Source organism: Megascapheus bottae, chromosome X (genome assembly GCF_031878675.1).
Source record: "Megascapheus bottae isolate mThoBot1 chromosome X, mThoBot2.hap1, whole genome shotgun sequence".
Lineage (NCBI taxonomy): Eukaryota > Metazoa > Chordata > Mammalia > Rodentia > Geomyidae > Megascapheus > Megascapheus bottae.
In genome coordinates, this window is record NC_143547.1 from 36915239 (window position 1) to 36940147 (window position 24909).

Below are 24909 nucleotides of genomic sequence, written 5' to 3' on the forward strand. Positions count from 1 at the left end.
CATAATTAAAATTAGGCTGAAGGTTTGTATGTCATACATACTTTATTCTAAAAGTATGACCCACACACACAAAAAGATTTCTTTCCTATATATTTCCAAATGGGAACTGAATCTTAAGTTCCTCTATTAATTAGGTTTATATGCTAATGATATTCTTTACTAATCCTAATTGTTTTAAGGAATGTAACTGCTGCTGAATGACAAGAAAAAGATCTAGTAATGCTCTGTTGGTTATTCAGATGGAGCTTTGAAGATACAAGGGCTCAAATACTACTATAGATAAATTCAGAGTTTTTCTATACACTACATGGCTATATTAATTTACACAAAGTATTTTTTTGCTTCCTAAAACCCCACCAAAAGTATTTTTTTTGTTTTTGTTTGTTTGTTCTTTTTTTGGCAGTCTTGCGGCCTGAACTGTGGGCCTGGGCACTCTTCCTGAGCTTTATTTGCTCAAGGCTAGCACTCTACTTCTAAGTTACCTTCATAGCCCTCACTAAAGAATTTTATCCCATGGATTTGTATATGACACACAAATTCTCTACAATTTGAACTACATACCCAGCATTTTTTCTCCTTCTTTTCTTTTCTTTCTGGTTAAACTCTGATTCTGGGTGCTGTCTCTACCACTAGGCCACACTCTGAGCCTGAATTTCAACATTTATAGGTACTTGGTCACGTCTGCCATCTTTAAAGGCAGGGAGTGCATTCTAATTAACTAAGTGTATTGTGTTTGCTGGAATAAAAAGCAACGCAGCTATCAAAACTTAGGCTTCATTTGAAATCCATATATACATTAGAAAATTGGTTGTTCTTTTCATCCCATTAACATATGTGCTTAGGATGGAAATTTTTGTATGCTCAGTATAAGCAAAGAGAGGTTTAAAGGGGATTTTCTTTTTAAAAAATTGTCTTATGTGCCAGTTCCAAACTTTATAATAGGGTAACAAATTTCCTTTTTCCTGCCCTCAACCATGTTCTATGTTGTATATACATTTATAGGCCATGCTTTTTCTCCAGTTTTTAAAAGGAAATGTGGTATTGATGTTTCAATCCAGGACTTTCTGGGGCAGGTACTTCTTGTTTTCTGGTGATTTTTGAGTCTTCACTCCTGCCCACATGGTACCTGTGTTGATCTTCCTTTTGTAGCAGATGTGACAGTCACATGCTTTAAGATCCCAAGTGTTTGGTTTGAGAAATTGGTCTCTTTTTCTTCCCTGATTGGCCTTGAAATATGATCCTATCAATCTCAACTTCTCAAGTAGGTGAGATTGGGTCGGGATTGTGGCCTAGTGGTTGAGTGCTTACCTCCCATGCACAAAGACCCTGGTTCGATTCCTAGATACCACATACACAGAAAAAAGCCAGAAGTGGTGCTGTGACTTAAGTGGTACAGTGCTAGTCTTGAGGAATTCCCAAGGATAGGGGTCAGGCTCTAATCCCAGAACTGTCAAAAATAGCTAAGATTACAGGCATGAACCATAGGCACTTAATTTGAATGTCTATCTTTTCCCCTTGGTTTGTGTCTGTACTGGGGCTTGAACTTAGGGCCCCATGCTCTCTCTGTCTTGTTTGCTCCAGCTTGCACTGTATCACTTGAATCATACATTCATTTCTTTGTGTGTGGGGGGGGCGGTGGGGGGAATCCATACATATACATCCATACATCCGTGTCTGCGTGTCTGTTTCTGTCCATCCTGAGACTTGAACTCAAGGCCTGGGCACTATCCCTGAGCTTCTTTGCTCAAGGCTAGCTCCCTACCACTTGACCCACTGCATCACGTCTTGGAAATAACTTTTCTGTCTTTGGTAGCTTTGAACCGCATTGCTTAGATGTTAGCCTCCTGAGTAGGTAGGTTTATAAATGTGAACCACCAGTATCTTGGCTTCCTAAGCTTTTTGTGATCAAAGTTAGGCTTTGTCACTTGAGCCACAGCTCCACATTGGGCTTTTGGGTGGTTAGATGGAGAAAAAGAATCTTGTAGAATTTGCCTTGCTAGGCTGGCTTTCTCCCCTGATCCTCAGCCTCCTTAGTAGCTGGGGTTCAGAATATCAACCACAGACATCTGGCTTTGCATTTTTTTTCCTTTTAGTTCCCCTATAGTAAAACTGTGCTGACTAAAATTTTTCAGTTACCAATTTTCCCAAAATGATCCATCATTGATATTCTTTCCACATAGATTGTGAATATTCAAGAGCATTTTATAAATATAATCATAGAAATCAAATTTTATTTGTATATTTGATCTATATACTTCATTGTATTGAGGTTGTTTTGGGGGGGTTTCATCATGCTTTTGAAATTCATACTGATTTTTTATCAGTATTGCTATGTGGTCTAATTTGTAAATGGGAAATTGTTTATTTTTCTAATGGGACCTGGCTTTTATATCCCTCCCCCCCAAGATAGCAGCTATTAAATTACTTTTAATTTAGTGTTTACTTGTGAGTTTTGAGTTACATATTTTTGTACTATTCCTGGGGCTTGAACTCAGGGCCTAGGTATTATCTACCTCTTGAACCACAGTTCCATTTCTGCCCCCCCCCTTTTTTTAACTGTTTAATTGGAAGCTGGCTTCAAACCATTAACCTCCTCAGTAGCTAGGACTGTTCTATTTACTTGGTTTTATGCTAAGGATCTGACATATGAAAACTTAAGCTATGTAATTTACTCTGTCCTCAATCTTGGATCTACTTGCTCTACTCTCCTTAGTAATAGGGATTATACTTGTGTGCCACTACAGATTGACAGTGAAAAAACCTTTTTTGACAATTCTGGGGCTTGGACTATGCTTGGGCTTTCTCAAGGGTACCACTTGAGCCACGGCAGCATTTCCTGCTTTTCTATGTATGTGGTACAGAGGAATTGAACCAGGGCTTCATGCATGCTAGGCAAGCACTCTACCACTAGGCCCTGCTCTAAGCCTAGTGTTTGTCTTTGGGTTTATTTTGCCTTCTAAAATCTAATGTAGCTGAAAATAAACATACTTGGCTGTAAATAATCAGAATTTTTTATTTCAGAATCAGAAGTTTACTTTGTTTGTTTATACTCACTGTGCCTCGCTTATAAACTGTTTCTTTAAAGAAATCGATTGTGTAGGTCTTTGTGATCTTTGGAATTTGAACAATAGACTGTCTGGTATAACAAGGCAATGGGTACAGAGAGATATTTATTCCCTTAAATGTCAGACATTGGGAGGACTCCTTTTGTAAGAGCAGAGAAAATGGGTAAAACTGACCAGAGTTTGGTTAGTTGTATGTTTTAGAAAAGAGACTGGCAGAGGTTTTCATTTGACAGTTACATGACATTGTTTCATTCACTAGTATAATGCGTGTGTGTGTGTGTGTGTGTGTGTGTGTGTGTGTACGTGTGTACGTGTACGTGCACCGGTCCCAAGACCTGAACTTTTTTGTCTCCGACCTAGTGTTCTAACACTTGAGCTCCATTTCTGGCTCTTTTTGCATAGTTAACTGGACATGAGTCTCAATTGGGACTTGCCAAGATTAGGCCAGCACTGATCCTCTTTTATTTTTTTAATTGCACACTTTTTTTTTTTTGGTCATGTGGCTTGAACTCTGTGCCTGGGTGCTATCCCTGAGCTGAAGAGCTCAAGGCTATCATCCTACCTCTTGATCTACAGCACCACCATCAGTTTTGTAGAGACTAATTCAGTATAAGAATTATAGTGCTTGGGCTTGCTTTGTTGTACCTTGATCCTCACAGCTCAGCTTCCTCAGTAGTTAGGATTAACAGGCATGAGCCACCACCACCAGATGGCACATTCTTTGAAACATAAGGACTTGAGTGACTTCTTGAGGCCAATTGGTATGTTGATTTCTTTTGAAGATATTAAGTTCATTGATGAAGGTAGGACAGGAAGAAAAGTAGTTACTTAACTATGACTTTGTTCCTGTGGTTATATTAAGAGCCATTATTTGGTTTGCCTTTCCTCTTGTTCTTCCAGTCAACTTCCATCTAGCAATGAAGGGAGCATCTGTGACCCATTTCATTACATCACCTATAACACATTTGATTTCTGCCAAGGGGTGGGTATTCTCATTGGATTTCAGCCTCAGCTGCATTTGTTAGTTACCAGGAATATGGTGTAGTTGAGGCAAAATTGTAATGGAGAGTTGGTATTAGATGATGTATGATTCTGAGGAAAAATATGGTTAAGTGGATAAGTTTGTAGTCTAGTGAAATGTTTTACAATTGTGGCTTATAGAGCACCTCCATTTGCATAATGTTCTAGGATTATTCATTAAGGATATTCATAATATCTTCCCTTAAAAGCCAGCTTTGGGCATTTTGTCATTGAATCCATTCTTTATGTTTCTCCATTCTTTCCATATTTTATTGGCTTCTATCCATTATCCTCTTTATACTGCATTTCAGTCTCACCCACTATTTTCTATTTGTTGTACTTTGAAATGAGAACTATCATTTGTCAACTCTTTCTTGCATTACTTTTAACTTGCCTATCATTAATCCTTAGGAGAAATAGACATCTTTCTTTTTTTTCCAGGGTTTTTTCCCATATATTTTTATTGTAATTAATAGAAGGGATACATTATACTCACCAGATTGAGGATGCATTATTTCACATACATTGATACCCATTCTCATGTCTTGGTCCCCATTTTGATAGGCGTCTTTCTAATGATAGTTCCTTAAACTATAGATCAGTCACTAAAGCCTGCCTTAAGAACTTAAATGGAATTCTGTGAACCTGCCCCAGCCTTTGAATCGTGAATACTTTTGGGCTGGTCCTGGGCTGGAGCCTGAAACCTCTTAAACAAAATTAAAAAACAAAACAAAACAAAAACTTGCACAAGGGTAAAAATCTCACCCAAATGTCATTGTTAAAACAACATTCCTATCCTAATAAATTTTCCTGTCACTTTATGAAAATTTTTTTAAAAAATCTGTTCCTAGAGCCTATTTCTAAAATGTGTCCTCCTTTCCTGGGAGTTTATCTTCCTGTTACATTTTTGTCCTGCAAAGATACATGATACAAAGGTCCAAGATTTCATTTAAGTATACTATATGAGTGTTGTTCTCCCCCTCCTCTCTCTCCTCCCCCTCCTTCCCCCCAGTTACTTTGAGGGCAAAGTAACTTTTCTGCAGCTTATGGGATTATTTTAACTTCTTATTCCTAATTCCCTCATGGATTGAAGCATTTAAAACTGCACAAGAACAGGCTGCCAGTGGCTCACACCTGTAATCCTAGCTACTCAGGAGGCTGGGATCTGAGGATCACGGTTCAAAGCCAGCCTGGGCAGAAAACTCCTCAAGACTCATATTCAGTTAACCACCAGAAAACTAGATGTGGTGCTGTGGCTCAAAGTGGTAGAGCGCTAGCCTTGAGTTCCAGAGCTCAGAGCCAGTGCCCAGGCCCAGAGTTCAAGCCCTGGAACCAAACAAATTAATTAATTAAAATAAAACAGTTGAATTAACAATATTTTGATGCTGGAAGTAGAGATTGTTAGGGAAGGAGGCCTGGAGCAGGTCTTTCACCTTTTACCACCAGCTTTGACTAGGATAATTTATCAACCCATGCATGGATTTGAGCAAAATTTCTCTTCCCTGTTTTCTATAACTAAATGATACAACATAAGGTTTTTTGTGTTTGTTTTACTAGCTTCTTTTTGTTGAGGTTACTGATATTTCATATTTAATATTCTAACAGTAGTGTATATACCTATTCTTACATGACAGTAGCATTTTTGATGTATGAAAATCATTTACTTAAAAATTGTTATTATATAGGGATGTACAGAGGGGCTTACAGTTACATGTCAGGTAAAGAGTATATTTCTTTTTGGACAGTATCGCCTCTTTCCTTGCACTCTCTTATTTATATCCTGTACTTTTAAAGGCTTGGTTTTCCCCCTTTCTTTCAGTTTTATTCAGGCTAACTTCAAGATTAATTTCAACTATTTTTTTCTCCCTGTGGTATGAGTCTCAAAGTTGGAGTCTTAACTTACAAAAGGCCTATAATTTTACTATATCCTTTTCCTCACTTTATTCTCTTGCACTGGTATTGTGAATTTCTGTGTAACTCACTCTTTTCTCCCTTAACAGGGTTGTTGGTACAGAGGAACGTATTCCTATTCCCCTCATGGATTACATCCTTAATGTGGTAAGATTCATTGTAGGGCAAATTACATAAAAGTGTGGGGTCATCAAAGAATTCAGTAGTTTCCATTTTTTCCCCTCAAAATCCAGAGGGGAATGATGTACAAAATGTGGAAGCTTTGGTTTTTGTTCTGGTAGATTGGTTTGCTTAAAAAAAATTACTGAGATGGCCAGCGTAGTTTTATTCTCCATTTTCTGTTCATTTTCTGTTCATTTTCAGCCCATTGGGATCCAAATGGACATAGTTGCCTTTCTTAATATCATTCCTTTGTTACGTGATTTGAATGTGTACACCATATATTTTTCTCATTAACTTCTCTTTCTCAATCAATTTGTCATTTTCTTTTAGCTTTCTAAGTGGATTACAGAAAAATTCAAAATACTTGAATTTTCCCAGAATTATTTACCAAGAAGGAAATACTCACTAGCATTTATTCAGGCTATCGAGCACTTTCAAGTCTCTCAGAATTGTTTCTTTTGTGCCTATGTGTTTCTTGCTTACATTTTTCTTTCTTTTAAAAAGATCGCTTTGTTTGCTTCAAATGGCTTTTTCAGGGGAAGTAGCTATGATGTATGCCTCCAGGGGAGGTGTACATAAGTAATAAATAAGCAAAATTAAGAAATTAAGGGCTTGATGTTGTGAACTATGCCTGGATCCTAGCTCCTACAGAGACAGAGACAAAGATCAGGAGGATCACAGTTCGAGGACAGCCTGGAGGACGCTGTGATCCTAGCTTCAAGGACCCATAGGTGAAATTGCAATCCATGACTGGTTTAGGAAAAGTGAATGCTCTGAAAATTACTCAGTAATAAAGGGGCTGGGGGAGTGGCTCAAGTGATAGAGTGCCTTCCTGGCAAATGCAAGGCCCTGACTCAAACCCCAGTTTCACCAGGAAGGGGGAGTTAGGAGTAGTCTGGAATCTACCATTGGATTTATTGTGTGGCTCTGAGCTACTTCACTTATCTTTGCTCTCAGAAATATCTGAGTATGATTGAAATGGTAGATGGGAAGAAGTTCTAATTCTTAATTTCTTGGTGTTTTAGACTATGCTATGCATCTATCACTGTTCAGTATACATTTTGGTATTTTAGAAAAGAAATGATAATGTGATTATCTTAACTGTCCTTTTAGTCCAACTGTTGACCTCTAATATTTTCTTAAATTATTTTTCTCATTACCTAGATGAAATTTGTGGAATCTATTTTGAGCAACAATACAACAGATGACCACTGCCAAGAATTTGTGAATCAGAAAGGGCTCTTGCCTTTGGTTACCATTTTGGGTCTTCCCAATCTGCCTATTGACTTTCCTACATCTGCTGCCTGTCAAGCTGTTGCAGGTGTCTGCAAATCCATTTTGGTAAGAAGTATATGGCCAAATACTTCATTTTAGAAATCAATTTTGTAATACATATGTACAATATGTGCTGCATTTTATATCTCATTGAAAAAATAATGAAAGTTTAAAAAACTTGTTATTGTTCTTACTGTTCCATGTATGGTATGTATTTCTAACACTATTTTGCTTTCTCCTTAGGAGGAGAAAGCATATTTTTCATAATGATTTTAGTAACATGCCATTCTGCTTTATTATTGGTGTATTCCTAACTTTCTAGTATGTTAACTAATGTATTATTCCTCTTTCAACCTTGTTTTAGACATGAGTTTTAAGAATAATTATATAATTTCAGTATATAGTGTTTTGCTTAAATTTGGCCAAAACCAGAAGTCCTTTCTTTTATCTTTGACAGAAACAAACCACACATAGTAAGAATTTTATCTTGTCTCTTTGCAAGTATATTATTCAGTGATACTCCCTTTGTGTTATTACACATCCCCCAAAATATTTAATCTAAGCTAAAACTATCTATGATACAACTAGTGTTCATTGATCCTTTTTCCCAGGGCTGGGTGCAACTATCATTCTTTTTCTTCTTATATTTGAGTTATTATGGTTATCTCACATAAATGAAATTGAATGGTACATGTGATTTTTGTGTTAACTTCAAAGTTTATCCCTTTTGTTGATACACTACATGGTTGTTTTGTTTTTTTCAGTCATGAGGCTTGAACTCCGGGCCGGGGCTCTGTCCCTGAGCTCTTCAGCTCAAGGCTACCGCCCTACCCCTTGAGCCACAGCCCCTGAGTAGCTAGGATTATAAGAGTGAGCCACCTCACACAGTTGCTACATGGTTCTTTGAAGGATAGGCAATATTTTAATAAATAATATGTGTACATTACCACATTGTTTATCTATTCATGTTTCAAAGGTACCCTTTCGATTGCTTTTATCTTTTTGCTATGGTAAATAATGCTCCTTTGAACTTGATTTCACAAATGTCTCTTTAAGGGTCTAGTTTTAATTCTTGTGAGAGTATATGAACCTAGAAGTGAAATAACTGGAATAAATTATAGTTCTGTTTAATATTTTGAGGGATCTCCTTACTGCTATTCTACAGAAACTGCATCATTTTCTGTTGCTACCAAGAGTTCTCAAGAATTTTTTTTTTTACATCTGAGCCAACTCTTATTTTCTGTTTTTTTTGACAATAGCCATCCTAATGAATATGGAGTGGTATGTTGCCTGCATTTCCTTGGGTTAGTGATGTGGAGTATTTTTCATGTGCTTGCTTTGTTGCCCATGTATGTATTTTTTGAAAAGTTTCTATTCATACCCTTTGCTATTTTTAGTCAGGTTATTTTGTTGAGTTATTGGAGCTCTTTGTATATATTGGCTATTAATCCTTAGTAGATAAATGATTTGTAGATAATTTCATTCTGCAATTTGCCTATATACCCTGTGGAAATTGTCCTTTGCCACACAAAAGTTTTTGGTGTCAATCTGTGAGTTTGGCTTTGTTTATAAAATATTGTTGCCTTAATTAGTGTCATGGAGCTTTTACCGCTAGGATTTCCCCTAGGATTTTATCATTTTGTATACTTTCATACACTATAAAGTATTATTCAGTTTCATTCTTTATTTGTGAATATCTAAATTTTGCACCACTATTTATTGAAAAGGCCCTTTCTTTATTTAAATGATCTTGTCATTGTTGAGAAAAATATTTTGACTATAAATGTGAGGTTTTGTTTCTGAGTACCATCCTATGCCGCTTTTTCATAGTGTTTAAAATTATTTTACATCTATAATAAAGTTGGAAATAGGAGGCGAGGTGTCAATTGATCCTCCCACACAATTGGTAGTCTGTCTGACCACTTGATGTGGCTTGAACACTGGGCCTGGGTACTGTTCCTGAGCTCTTTTGCTCATAGATAGCATTCTGTACTCTGAACCATTGGACCATAGCACCCCTTCCAGGCCTTTGCTGTGGCTAATTGGAGATAGTCCTAATGGATTTTCCTGGCCTGTCTGGCTTCAAACCACGGACCTCAGATCTCAACCTCCAGAGTAATTGTGATTACAGTCATGACCCACCAGCACCTGGCGAGAAGTCTTTTTTGTTTCTCTACAGTCATCTCCCATAAAAGGTTGGGTTTGATAGTAATTGAATTAAATATTGAACCTCCTTTTTAGCAGTTTATGCAGTGTTAATTTCTGTCCAAAATGACAATTCCAGTTGCTTACAGACTTCTAACACTTTTTTCGCCTTTGGCCATTCCTGGGGCTTGAACTCGGGCACTGGTTATTGTCCTCGTACTTTGTCAAGGCTAGAGCTTTACCACTTGGGCCACGGCACCACTTCTGACTTTGTGTATGTGGTCCTGAGAAATCAAACCCATGGCTTCGTGTATGCCCAGCAGGCACTCTACAACTAGGCTCTACTCCTGGCCCTTTAATAATGTTTTAATGTTACTCGTTTGTTTTACTCAATGCAAATGTTCATTGCAATTTGCAACCCGGTAAGGGAATTACATGGGTATGTTCACCTCTAAAATACTCTGTGATAGCCATTAAAAAGCACCTAACTTCCCCTATTGTTGTATATCAAGTTACAGGTTATATTGTCAGATTATTATCCAGACACAAGAATACGTAATTCTTGTCTAACAAAACACCGAAATTGGATACTTGATTACTATCTCAGAATTATCTCTTCTCATTATCTTTCTTTGAGAATAAGAATAACATTCTGATGGTTCTTTGCTTTCATGATTTGGAAACTTGCTTAACATTGCTCTTTGTTGAGCAAATTTATAGTTAACATCACATCACATCACCATAACATTCCAGGTTGTCCTTTACAAGCTTTTAAATATGATGAATATAGTACATTGCAGTAGAAAAAGGCATTGGGGGTGTACTGTACTTCGGTTCATATTTTGCTTCTGCCATTTACAAGGTGAGAGATGTGATTATGTATGGAATTGGTGAGATTTCAATTAATATTCATCCCATCATGCAGTTCACTGTGTATTGACATTATTTGTTATTCTTGTTTCAGACACTGTCACATGAACCCAAAGTCCTTCAGGAAGGCCTTCTTCAATTGGACTCCATCCTTTCCTCCTTGGAGCCTTTACACCGCCCCATTGAATCCCCTGGGGGCTCAGTGTTGTTACGAGAACTAGCATGTGCTGGCAATGTTGCTGATGCTACACTTTCAGCTCAGGCCACACCTCTACTTCATGCACTCACTGCTGCTCATGCTTATATCATGATGTTTGTTCACACCTGTAGAGTTGGACAGGTAAGTTAAATATTTGGACCAGATACCTTTGTTTAACAATAATGAAATACCTACAGCATATACCTGGTGGTTTTTGGCTAGCAGCTCAAAAACAAAAATCACAATTCTAATTGCCATGTAAATTGTGCCCTCTTTGAAGGCAGGCTATATCAATAGAGGTGGACTGGGATTTGTGCTCACCCCTTTCTATCAGTACAAACCACATTTGGGTTTCCATCAGATTTTGATAATCTCTACTCTTTCTATAAGAACATGTACACACAATAATGGGATGTCACAGGACATTTTGTTGCAGAGCTTCAAATCGATCATCATTAGCAGACTTTTAAGTATGTCTAATTTTCAAACCCTGTATCTCTTCTGTGCTTCATGACGAAAGCATTTTGGGTCACAATTTAATGAGTAGAGTGCCTCGCTAGCTGAGTAAAATGGAGGAGTTAGATGTGTATGCTATGTTTCACTAGCTTTATTTCTTGTGTAATTTATTCTAAAGGTATACCATCTCAACAGCCCATATTGAGCAATAATGTATAATTCTTGTCTAGTTAATGAATCAGTCAGATCAGAAGTCAAAAGGACAGTGATAACCTGGAGTATTACATTATAATGCATAGGAGGGCAGGGAGTTTGGCCTAATGGAAGAGTGCTTGCCTAGCATGCACAAAGACCCTGTTTGAATTCCTTGGTACCACATACATAGAAAAAGCCAGAAGTGGTGCTGTGGCTTAAGTGGTAGAACACTAGCCTTGAGGAAAGCGCAAGGATAGTGGTCAGGCCCTGAGTTCAGTCCCCAGGACTGAAAAAAATAATGCTTAGGAGTTTATAATTGTGGATATACCTTTTTGTTATTAAATGAAACAAGTGGAGCAAAATACTGTTACTAAAATAAAGAAAATTGAAGGGAAATAATTAGCTCTATTACTACCCCAAAATTTAGAAAGTAGTAGTTAATGAACAGTCATCTTTTTTTCTTTGATGTCTTTCTGAAAATGTTACAAAAATGAGTAAGAAATAGGAATTGTGGTGACAAGTGTATACCTATAACTACATAGAAGGCAGAAATTGGAAAGATCCTATTTCAAAGTGAAGTGGAGCTCAGCTGGCTATATCATTGAAGCTACTCAGGAAATACAAGGTTTTATTGGGGGTGGGCTGGGTTGGGACGGGGTTCTTCATGGGGCTTGAACTCTGGGCCTTGTACCACTTGGGGCATAGCACCACTTCAGGTTTTCTGGTGGTTAATTGGAGATAAGGGGTCCGCCCTGGCTTTCAGCCATGATCCTCAGATTTCAGCCTCCTAAGTAGCTAGGATTGTAGGTGTGAGCCACCAGTGCCAGGTTCCTCCTAGGATTTTTGTCTGACTGCTATAGGCAAAATTGGGAGATATCATTAGGTTTTGATTGACTTAAGTTGTAGAACCACCTCCTTAGCAAGTGTAGTACTCCAATACTCCCCTCTTCTCTCTAAACTTATATTAATAATGAGGAGGCCCAGTAGTCTTGTAAGTATATCGTAAGACCACACTCTCCCTCCTCTCCCCTCTCCTCCCCCCCACTCCTCTCTTCCTCCCCGCTCTCCTCCCCCCCATTTCTAGGCTTGAACTCAGCGCCTGAGGATTATTATCCTTGGGCTTTCTCAAGGCTAGCATTGTATCACTTGAGCCACAGCACCACTTCCGGTTTTATACGGTGTTGTCTGTGTATTTGATAATAAGGAATTGAACCCAGGGCTTTGTGGCATGCTAGGCTGGAACTCTATCTCTAGGCCACATTCCCAGCCCCCAATACAATTGCCTTTTGGTGCTATAACCTTAACTGGACAATTCTGTCAACTAAAATACTATCGTTTATCATTCTGAAAATACTTCAAAATTTAGCTAAGTGTGTTTGCCAGTACTGAGGTTTTATTTTGTCAGTCATGGGTCTTAAACTCTGGGCCTGGGCGCTGCTGCTGAGCTCTTTAGCTCCAGGCTACTGCCCTACACTTTGAGCCACAGGGCTACTTCCGGTTTTCTACTGGTTAATTGAATATAAAGTCTCACTGTCTTTAGTGTCTGGGCTGGCTTTTAACATTGATCTTAAGATTTCAGCCTCCTGAGTAGTTAGGATTATAGGCGTGAGCCACTGCGGGCAGTACTGCGGTTTTAACTCAGAGCCTTGGTATTAATTACCCTACCAGCCACAACTATGTAGCTTTTTAGTGGTTAATGGGAGATAAGATACTCATAGACGTTCCTCCCTGGATTATTTTCAAACATGAATCTTCTGATGTCAGCCTGCTGAATAACTAAGATTATAAATGTGAGCTGCAGGTCCTAAATGTAAAATTTCTTTTAAGTGAACTTTGGAAGGCAACTCATGTGAAATTCTTTCTTCTTTGATTGCAGAGTGAAATTCGTTCCATTTCTGTAAATCAGTGGGGCTCTCAGTTGGGTTTAAGTGTTCTCAGCAAGCTGAGCCAGCTATACTGTTCTCTAGTTTGGGAAAGCACTGTTCTCCTCTCTTTATGTACTCCAAACAGGTAAGTGAAATCATTTCCCTTAATATCTGCATGCACTCTTTAACACTTTTTTTTTAAAAACATAAATTTAGTAATTGTAAATAATTGCTTTGGTGCAGGTGAAGGTAGGCCCTATTAACGAATTCAGAGGTTTGATTTGGTAATCCTATCTAGGTTGTATCACTGTAATTTGTAGATCTTTCTAGTAACAAGGAATTCCAAGTCATTTTGTTGCATTCAGATTGACTATCCTGTTTCTTTGGATGAATAATATTGACCGTACAAATAGAACTGTGTACAGTGTAAAAAGTAGACCTTCAGGGATTTTTTTGGTTGTTTTTCTTGTGGTGGGGATGTTGTTACATGCCTTTTTTCTTCTATTTTTTAGTCTACCATCTGGGTGTGAGTTTGGACAGGCTGATATGCAGAAACTAGTTCCAAAGGATGAGAAGGCAGGTACGAGCCAGGGCGGAAAAAAATCAGGTAACTCTTAAGAAACCAAAATTTTAGTCTTTACTTTCTTAAATTCTACCCTATGGCATTATAGACTTATTAAAATTTAAGTTATCATTATTAGTCCTCAGTTTCACTGATTTCACTTAGCTATATTTATACTTACTTTTTATAACCAGTTTCACTAGTTTCAAGTTATTTATCATTTTTGTCAGATCCACTAGGAAACATACATACAGTAAAATTTAGTATTCATATTAGAACACATAAGATATTTCCATCAACAAATTTAATAAACAGAATGTGTGATGATGATCCTTGCCATATAAAGATTTGAGCATGTTTGGTTATAGTCAAATCGGTACCTAAATAATACTTGCCAAAAGTCATGGTGAAATTTTTATTTTTAGTATGAAATCTTGGGTTTTGTTTTCTTTATCTCCCTCTCTCCTTCCTTCCCCCCCTCCCCCTCTCTTCTCTCTCCTCTCCCTCTCTTCTCTCTCTTACTCTCGTATTCGTCCTGGGGCCCTGGGTGTTATCCTTGAGTTTCTTTTGCTCATGGCTTATACTGTACTGTCTAAGCCACAGTACTATTTCCAGCTTTTCTGAGTGGATTTTAGAGATGATGGTCCCATGGATTTCTCTGCCCAGGCTGCTTTTGAACTGTGATCCCCAGATCTCAGTGTGCCAAATGGCTTTACAAAGCTCCAAAATAGGATTACAGGCACGGGCTACCAGAGTGCCTGCCTTTTTTGTGTTTTTAACATTCTAAAATAACTATTTTGATCATCCTGAGATGAGGATTCCTCAACATTTGGCCTAACCTAATTCTCAGAACTTCAGTTCTTGGTGCTCTTTCATAATATTTCATAAGACTGGCTATGTGGCTCAAGTGGTACAGCACTGGCATGGAAATTTCTTTTTATTTTTATGTTACTCGTGATTGAACTCAGGGTCAGGGCTCTGTCCCTGAGCTTTTGTGATCTAGGCTAGTGCTCTACCACTTGAGCCAAAACACTTCCAGCTTTTTTGGTGATTAATAGGAGATGAGAGTTTCACAGACTTGCCTTGCTAGTCTGGCTTTAAATCATGCATGATCCTCACATCGCAGCCTCCTGAGCAGCTAAAATTACAGGCATGACCCAATGATACCCAGATACAAAATTTTCTTTTTATATCACAGTACAATTTCCAAAGTGTCATAAGCAGAAATCATGACACAATCCTTTGACACTAAGACAGTATACTTAAAATTAATACACACTAAGACAGTAAGCTTAAAATTAATACATACAATATTTTCAGAAATGTTTATCCTGTATTTGTATTTCATGCTTAGTGAAAACTAAGTATTATAAAACCATAATGATAATTATTTGTGTAAATCTATATAAAGATACATAGGTAAATATACTGTAATTTTACTGAAAAATTACTAAAATAGGAAAACTTATAAGGAATTAAAAGGTAAATGAGACATAATACATGAACCTTAAACTAGGTTCATTTGTTAAGGTACGTATATCCTTATATAAGGATATATGCAGTTGAGGAAGTACTGATAAACGATAAAAGCATCAGATAAAGTTAAATTTGGAAAAAATGTGGCTACTCAGCCACAAATATGAATCAAAAATACCAGATTTAATTTAATGTAATAAAAGTACTGAGTATAAAAGTAGATTCAGGGGCTGGGATTGTAGCCTAATGATAAATTGCTTCCATTTTTAGGTACCTCACCCACCCAAAAAAAAACAGAAGTGGTGCTGTGGCTCAAGTAATAGAGAGCTAGCCTTGACAAAGCCCAAGAACAGTGCCCAGGCTCTGAGCTCAAACCCTGGGACTTACCCCCCCCCCCCCAAAAAAAAAAAACCTAACAGTTCAGTGATAAATTTTCTAGTTTTGTTTTTCTCTCTCACTGTGTGTGTGTGTGTGTGTGTGTGTGTGTGTGTGTGAGAGAGAGAGAGAGAGAGAGAGAGAGAGAGAGAGAGAGATAGAGATCTCCCCATATATACATTCCAGTCCAGCTTTGAACTCTCTTCTTCCCACCTCTAGAATGTTCAGTCACCACGTTTTTCTTTTGTTTGTCTGAAAGTAGTTTCTATGTAACTTTCTAAAACACGAAGACTTCGCTGTATCATATTTCCACTGATTCTTAGTGTAAAGAACACACACACACACACACACACACACAAATGTGTATATACACAGGTACACAAGTCTATCTAACTATGCATGCTCATATATACACACAAACAATTTTTTCTTGTGCCAATACTGGCCCTTAAACAAATTCAATCCCTGGACATGAACCACATTTCCACTAGCAGCCTTGTGGTGGCTAATTCAAGACAAGAGTCTCAAAGAATTTTCTACTGCAGGCTTTCTTCAAATTGCTGTCCTCAGATCTTACGTTCTGGAGTAGCTAGGACTACAGGCGTGAGCCACAATTGCTAGGAAAGTTGATGCTGACTGAGCACTACTACCTTATACTGTCCCCCTATTCGGAATGCTAAGATCTGAGGATCGAGGTTCCATCAGGAACAGAGCAGAAAAGTTGCGAAACTCTTAGCCTTCTTATCTCCAGTTAACTTTCATGGATGTGGAGAGGATGAGCTGTACTATTAGGCAAGGCTCAAGAGGTAGATCTCCAGAAGTTAGTGAAAAAGCTTTTAGTGAAAGAAAACAGTCTTGAGTTCAATCCCCACTATTGACACACTGCCCTCTCCCAAAGGGAAAAGATTTATTTTCCAATTATATTCTACAGCATCTGAATTTGATATCAGGTATCACATGCATTGTACCATTGTGAATGGTACCCTCTTGGGATGAATATTCGTAGGTTTTTATTTGGAGATATCAGCAATTAGTAGTGCTTCAAACAAACAAAGAAAACAAACATGCCAGTACAGTTTTTTGGTTGTGGTTTTTCTTTCTTCCAATTTAGAAAGTCATTGGAATGTAAAGGCACCATATAGATAGCTCTTTCTTGGAACTTCAGAACAAGGAACTAGGTAAGTGCTGGCTCTGCATGGTTTTATTGCTGTCATCTTATATCTTCAGATGGGGAACAGGATGGAACAGCTGGAAGTATGGATGCTTCTACCCAGGGCTTATTGGAAGGCATTGGGCTAGATGGTGACACATTGGCTCCCATGGAAACAGATGAACCAACTACTTCAGACTCTAAGGGCAAATCTAAAATCACCCCAGCCATGGCTGCCAGAATTAAGCAAATCAAGCCTTTGTTGTCAGGTGAGTGATTCTCTACTTTCTATTCCCTTTTCTGGCTTTCAGAGCCTTTAACCAGTCTTCAAACAAATTGAGTTGGAAAGACTATATTGTTTCATGGTTTAAACAAAAAAACAAAAACAAAAAAACTTCCTGTGACTCACTTCACATGTATTTTGTTGAGTCCCTACTGTTTGACAGGCTCTGTACTAGCTGTTAGGGGTACAGAAATGAGAGAATTCCTTCCTGAGAGCCATGTTTACCTTCACTTCTTTAATTCCTTCCTTTATGCTTACTCATTGACTCATTGACTATTGCATATGGCTTATGCTGCTACCATTCCATTTGCTGCTAAATCCACTATGTACTTCTTAGTTCCATTTTTACTTGTATGCAGCATTCCGTTTTTACTTGTATGCAGCATGATAGACGATGTAACATCTTCTAATAAACAACTTTTCACTTTGCTTTTGTGTTACTAAACTCTCATAATTAACTGTCTGATACTTTCCTAGATACTTTTTTTATCCATTAATATAGTGTGGCTGGCCAGTAACATAGTCTCATATGCATGTTTTATTAAAATTAATTTGTCTACTTCATGGAGACTATTCAGTGTTGGCAGGAAACTATTGCATTAAAGATGTATATTGGTCTTTCTTTACCATCTTTTGTCTATAAATGTCAATTCATTTTTGAGTGGGAGGTCCTGTTTTGTATCTTCTTCAATAGTTGCTACATTTTAGCACTTACTACTAAAGAAGAAAATGAAGACAGCTTCTGGGATTCTCTAGCCTACCCTAAAAAATAGAAAATGGCCCTTAGCATTTTATTTGTTATCATAAGTTCTTATTTTTCTTTTATTTTTAAAATTTCTATTGCCTTTCTTTGAGTTTAAATGTCTTATTGCTCCCTCTGTATTGACATAAAATGGGCCATCTAAGAAAATGTTCGTATTTCTTGCTCTTTGTTTTGATGTACTTCTTTGAATTAAGACCCTGCAGCATTTTGGGCTTCCTTTGTGGGTATTGCCCAAGTTTTCTTTGTGGTTGGGCCTTTTATTTTCTTCATCTTTGAGCTACTTTGTTATCTGTTCATCCAAAAGCAATCCTGTGAAATATTTGTAAGCCTAATGTTGGGATGTAATTTCTTCTTGACTTAAATATATTAGATTTTCAGATCCTAATTGGACTCAACATTCAGCAAGGAATTGGACATATCTTTAGCCTAGTTCATATTAGGAATAATCCTGATGTGTATGAATTAGAAAGGTAAAGGACCAAACACTTAAGGGAGCTGTGTTTATATAGTGGGGTTCCTATGTACATGTACATCTTTATAAGACCAAATCTAGGATTTAGGCCTACCTCCTTTCACTGTCTCATGGTAAAGTGTTTGTTTTCAGAAATGATATGGGAGCATATTTCAAGAGAAACAGTCATAGCAGAATTTTCAAAGGAAAGTCAGCAAATAAGGAATTACTTGTATTTCACGTTTGTTACATATTAAGTACCAACATACTTCTCCGCTTTGTGCCTTCAAAAGTACCTGTTGTTTCTTGAGAAACTTCTAATTTGGATGATCATATAAAGAGAAATGAGTCAATCATAAAATTGTATTAATGCTAGTATGTCTATTCTAATGAAACCACTCTGAGAATACTATATAGCCTTATTCTAACTTATGGGTTCCAGCTTCCTCCAGATTAGGCCGAGCACTTGCTGAGCTGTTTGGACTCCTTGTTAAACTTTGTGTGGGGTCTCCTGTTCGCCAGAGAAGGAGCCATCATGCTGCAAGTACCACTACAGCACCAACACCTGCTGCTCGGTCAACAGCTTCAGCTCTCACTAAGCTTCTCACAAAGGGCTTATCTTGGCAGCCCCCACCATATACACCTACTCCCCGATTCAGGTGAGGTTTTGGATGAGATGCTGGTTCTAGAAAATTGCAATTAAAAGTATAACTTGGCTGGGAATATAGCTTAGTGGGAGAGTGCTTGACTAGCATGCATGACACCTTGGGTTTGATTTCATCAGTGTCACATAATCAGAAAATGCTGTAGCTCAAGTGGTATTTTGATCGCACCTAGTATAGAACATGGATGGAAACATTTAAGGCATTTAGGACTGGGATGTAGCTCAGTGGCAAAGCTCTTGCCTAGCAAGTGCAACGTCCTGTGTTCAATCCCTAGGGCCAAAAAAGAAAAGACAAAAACAAGGCATTTAGAATCAAACTGTGATCCAATAGCCTTTTAAATGTTATTACATGACAAGTGTCACCTTTTTTTATATCTTTGGAAATTTAATAACTGTATTATTTACCCAGCTGTTTTCCAGTCAATCCAATCACTTCAGTGCATGTTAAATGTTACCTTTGTTTCTTTTTTCCCCATGAATTTCCCATTGCTTTTATATCTTCCTCATGAATTGTTTGTACCTAATTTTATTTTTGTCTTTTTCCCTCATACAGGCTAACATTCTTCATCTGTTCCGTTGGTTTCACTTCTCCAATGCTGTTTGATGAAAGGAAGTATCCTTACCACCTCATGCTGCAGAAATTTCTCTGTTCTGGAGGTCACAATGCTCTTTTTGAGTAAGGATCATTTGCTTTACAGGGAAATTTTCTTGCAGTTTGGTCTTTTCTGTGTGCCAGAATATTGCACAGCTTTCTAAGTCACATGCATTTTGACAGTGATATGTAGATAGCCTTGGTTGTGTCCTTTTATGTTCTTGGACCCAGCCATATCTGAGCCCTGTTTTCCTTGAGTGGGTAGTTATTATTCTGTGTTATAAGTGTTTCTAAGAGTATGTAAGACTAGTCATTTTATGTTGTTTGTTTTTATTTTGCACGGTCAGAATATTTGTAGGCTGAATTTCATTAGTTTGAGGGCATTTTTTCAGGTCTTTCGTAAGGAAAGCTAGTGAATCCTGGATACATTAGGAGTAATAACACCAGGAAAAGGAAGGGATGTTGTAGTGCTCATATAGAGAATTAAATGGAAAGCCTCCTTTATGGAAATCATTAATATTTGTACTTTCTCTTACATTAATTCAGAACTTTCAACTGGGCTCTGTCCATGGGAGGCAAGGTTCCTGTTGCTGAGGGATTAGAGCATTCAGAATTGCCTGATGGCACAGGTGAATTCTTAGATGCTTGGCTTATGCTTGTGGAAAAGATGGTGAACCCTACCACTGTGCTTGAATCTCCACATTCACTGCCTGCCAAATTGCCTGGAGGGGTTCAGAACTTTCCTCAATTCAGTGCCCTCCGCTTCCTTGTTGTAACCCAAAAAGTGAGTATTCTAAAGCAAAGAGAAATTTCTCATGTAATTGGATACCTTTTCACTCTGCTTGTCCACCTTAAGGAAATACTTTTTTTCAAAATATTTTTATTATTAAGATGTTGTACAGAGGGGGGTACCATTTCATAAGTCAGATGGCAATACAATTATTGAAGAAGAGTCAATCTTAGTCCTCAATAGAACTGCTTACCCAAAGTTTATAGACCAAATGAGGATTTTCTGTTGTATAAGTATGAATTATTATAATTTATGTTGGTATATTCAAATTGAATTAAGTACCCTTTTCTTATTTCCCTTAGTTTTTACTTAGGATTTGTGATTTATGTTTGCTTTGTTTTTAATTCACTCCTTCAAACACTTTGCAAATGACTTACAGGCAGCCTTTACTTGCATCAAGAATCTGTGGAACCGGAAACCCCTGAAGGTTTATGGTGGTCGAATGGCTGAGTCAATGCTGGCCATTCTATGCCACATCCTCCGAGGAGAACCTGTGATTCGTGAGAGACTAAGCAAAGAGAAGGAGGGGTCTCGAGGAGAAGAGGACACAGGACAAGAAGAGGGTAGCTCCCGTCGTGAGCCTCAAGTCAATCAGCAACAGTTACAGCAGGTAGGATTCTAGCCTGAAAAATCCAGGGATGATTGTAAAGTTTATCAGATTTGAAGTTCATATACCACAGGTGCTTGGTTTTATTACCCAGGAGATAGGTTTACCATCACTCCTCCTGATATTTTTGTTCTCCTTAGGAAAGGTAGAAAGTAGAGTCTCTGTTATCTGCATAGATAATTGTGTCCTTTTTTAGTATATTAATTATGGTACTCTCAGTCACTTGGGAATTGCTTAGTTCTTTGCAAGGAAACTGACCATATTTATTCAGTGCACACCAAAAGCTTTTTTTTTATGGCCCAAGCCTTGAACTCTACCAGTTGAGCAACAGCACCATCTCTGGTTTTTTCTGTGTATACGTCATACTGAGGAATCAAACCCTTGTCTTCGTGCATGCTAGGCAAGCACTCTACCACTAGGCCAAACCCCTAGCCTCTACCAAAAGCTTTAGAGACCATAATCAACTCAAAACCTTGTTCCCTTTTAATTTATAAATATATAAGGCACATTTTACAAACTGAAGATGAGAAGTGGAAAGAGAAATGAACACAACTTCCTGCCACTAATCACAGAATATTTTCCTCCTTTTATATATGAGCATTGGCTTTGTCTATTCAGATCTTTCTTCTATAGATTTATGTCCTATTCATTATTGTTTAAGCGATAAGTGTCTCAAGGGAGAACAAAAGAGTATATACACAAGGCACTGGGTTTAATACTATATAATGCAACAACAAACTAATAACTTTGTTTAAACAAGTTTGGGGAGTAAACAGGATATTTTTAAGGCATTGATAATTTTAAAATGAAAGATAATTCTTGTTTGTTTTGAATTGCTTGGTTCTATCATTCTTATCTAGTTCTCATTAAACTTGTATTGCCTGCCTTCCTCCTCCCTCTCCCCCCCCCTCTTTCTTTCTCATTGGTCATGAACTCTGAGCCTGTGCACTATCCCTGAGCTCTTTAGCTCAAGGCTACCACTCTACTCCTTAAGACACAGTGCCATTTTCCCCTTTTCTGGTGATTAATTGGACATAAAACTCTCAAGTTCTTTAGTGCCTGAGCTGGCTTTGAACTTCAATCCTCAGATCTCAGCCTCCTGAGTAGCTAGGATTACAGGTGTGAGCCACTGCTACCAGCTTACATTGCTTTCCTTAAGAGATTTTTGGCTATTTTACTGTTAAATATTATTTTTTCTTTAGTTCATTGTTATAAATCTGTCATTTAGTTTGCTTATGTATAGCTCACAATTAGTAGATTTTCTTTTTTTTAATTAGCAGATTTTCTATGCCAGTTTCTGAAGTGCATGTTCTGTTTTTTAAAAACCCACTGTTACCCAGAAAATTGGAACCAATTTATGCTGTTATCAATAGTTAGTTATTCAGTTATAACCATCTACCCTCTCCCCTATTTTTTAAGACGATGGAATTGAGTGACTACTTGCTTTATTGTATAGCTTTCTTGTTTGAAGAGTTGAAGCAGCATCAAAGAAAAAGGACCATTCCTAATACCTAACTGCACTGCTCAGTAGTGCCTTCAGTTCCTTTTGTTTCCATCCAGAAAAGGTCTTTCTTTTTAAATGCATTTTTATTTCTTTACTGTAATCTTGCACTTTTGCATTCTCTTTGTAGCTCATGGACATGGGTTTTACAAGAGAACATGCCATGGAGGCTCTGCTGAACACAAGTACCATGGAGCAAGCTACTGAATACCTTCTAACGCACCCTCCTCCAATCATGGGAGGGGTTGTTCGGGTAAGTTGGCATAGATATTCTAATATCAGTTTGGTTTAATACTGATAGCAGTTCTCCTTATCTTTCAATCTCTTTTCCTTCCTTCCTTTCTTTTCCTTCCCAACCTTCCCCTCCCTCATTGCCCCACCTCTCTCTGTCTCTCTTTCCGTGTGACTCTGTGTCCTACCTCCCTCCCTAGTTAGTAGTACTGGGGCTTGAACTCCTCAGGGGCTAGGCACTTACCTTGGGCAGTTTTTAGCTCATGGCCAGCCCTCTTCCACTTGAGCCACAGCATCACTTCTGGCTTTTTCTGTTTATGTGGTTCTGGAGTATTGAACCCAGGGCTTTGTGCAAGCTACCACTAGGCCACTCTCCCAGTCCTCTAATATTTCTTATTATAACCTTTTATATTCCAATCTTTTTCGATTATCAACTTACTATAAAGTCTCAGGGCTGCAGAATATAATAGCAAGAAGCTTCCTGTCCTTTAGTGATACATACTATTAAGGACTGTTTGAAGATAGGCTTTCTGAGATTCAGAATTGATGGTTTGTTCTATATGTGATTGCTTCCTATTTTTAATTTATTGTGAGCAAATATGTTTAGTTGGGTTTGATATGGAAAGCGATATTCAGAACATATCCCCTTCCCCGTCTAACGATTGGCTGCAAAATAAATGATGTCATTTGAGTTGGGGTTGCCTCTGATTTTTATTTGTTTTCAGTGTGCATGATTGTTGGAATTTCTGTATTACTCTGTAGGATCTCAGCATGTCTGAAGAGGACCAGATGATGAGAGCCATTGCTATGTCATTGGGACAAGATATCCCAATGGACCAAAGGGCAGAGTCACCTGAGGTAACTAGAAAGCAGCATCCTATAGGTCTTGGCCCTTTGATAATAGTGTTTCACAAGCACTCTGTTCTTATTGTATTGTATGCTGTCTATAATTGTGCTAGCTTAGTGTTTTTTGTTTGTTTGGTTGGTTTTTTGCCAGTCCTGGGGCTTGAATGCAGGACCTGAATACTGTTCTTAGGCTTTCTCAAGGCTAGAGCTCTACCACTTGAGCTACAGCATCACCTTCAGGTTTTTCTATGTATGTGGTACCAAGGAATGGAACCCAGGTCTTTGTGCATGCTAGGTGAACACTATACTACTAAGCCAAAATCCTGGCCCCTAATTGTGCTCACTTGTGTTAACTCAAAGCTTTGCATGATGCAGATTAAATGTTAATCTATATTGTCACATGACACCCAAAATATTGCTTGGGTTTTTTTTTGCTGTCTTTTTCTTTTTAGGTGATATGTTACTTGAATTTAACATGGTGCCTGAAAATTAGGATATATCTATAAAAAATTAGTTGGTGTATTGCAGATAACGGGCAACATTTTGACCTGTTGGAGCCATCCTTCTCTTGTCTTCTCTTTGGCTTCAGTTGTACTCATTGTTATACCCTGATGGAATTTTAACTTCTTGAGAACATTGATAATAAAATATCACTTCAGGTTGTTTTGGTTTGGTTTGGTTTGATTTTGGTTTTGCCAATCCTGGGACTTGAACTCAGGGCCTTGGCACTGTCCCTGAGATTATATTTCTCAAGGCTAGCACTCTACCACTTGAGCTACAGTGCCACTTTTTGTGGTACTGCGGAATTGAACAGAGAGCTTCATATTTACTAGGCAAATAGTCTACTATTAAGCCACCTTCCCAGCCTCCATAATATTACCTTTTGTTTCCTGCAGCCTTGCTAGATTTAGTTAAATAATAATATAGGTTCTTTAGGGTTTTTCCATGTATTTATTTATGCATTAAATTTTGTGCCAGTCATTGGGCTTAAACTCTAGGACCTGAGCTTTCTCTTGAGACATGACTCTACCTACTGCCATTTGGATATTTGATTGGAGATCATAGTCTGTATGTATGGGCTGGGTTCAAAATACAGTCCTCAGATTTCAGCCTCCTGAGTAGCTAGAAATAAGGAATGAGACACTGGTGCCCAGCTAGGATTTGCTTGCCTTTGTTGTTTTCTATTTGTTGCTGTTGGTGGTGGTTGTGGAGCTTGGACTCAAGGCACTGTCCCTCAAGGCTGGGGTTCAGCCACTTTGAGCCACAATGCCACTTCTGGTGTTTCTGGTGATAATTAGTCTCACAGACCTCCTTCCCCAACTGGCTTTGGATTGTAATTCCCTGATCTCAACCTACTGAGTAGCTAGGATTATATCATGAGCCACCAGTATTGGTCTTTCTTTTTGTTATTTTCTTTTCTCAATTTTCCTTTTTTATAAAAAAAAAACAATCCTT

The 24909-nt window shown here is 38.0% G+C and overlaps 1 protein-coding gene across 13 annotated transcripts in view; it reads left to right on the forward strand.

The window, feature by feature from the left end:
* Positions 1–24909, forward strand: part of Huwe1 (HECT, UBA and WWE domain containing E3 ubiquitin protein ligase 1) — a 168241-nt gene that overhangs the window by 75230 nt on the left and 68102 nt on the right. For all 13 annotated transcript variants that reach the window (XM_090326994.1, XM_090326999.1, XM_090327002.1 and 10 more), the window contains exons 24-35: positions 6086–6143; positions 7323–7499; positions 10543–10788; positions 13175–13308; positions 13676–13770; positions 16804–16995; positions 18666–18882; positions 19441–19563; positions 20026–20263; positions 20649–20879; positions 22508–22630; positions 23371–23466. In XM_090326994.1, the coding sequence (XP_090183120.1) occupies positions 6086–6143; positions 7323–7499; positions 10543–10788; positions 13175–13308; positions 13676–13770; positions 16804–16995; positions 18666–18882; positions 19441–19563; positions 20026–20263; positions 20649–20879; positions 22508–22630; positions 23371–23466 (1930 nt within the window). The remainder of the gene's footprint in view (positions 1–6085; positions 6144–7322; positions 7500–10542; positions 10789–13174; positions 13309–13675; positions 13771–16803; positions 16996–18665; positions 18883–19440; positions 19564–20025; positions 20264–20648; positions 20880–22507; positions 22631–23370; positions 23467–24909) is intronic.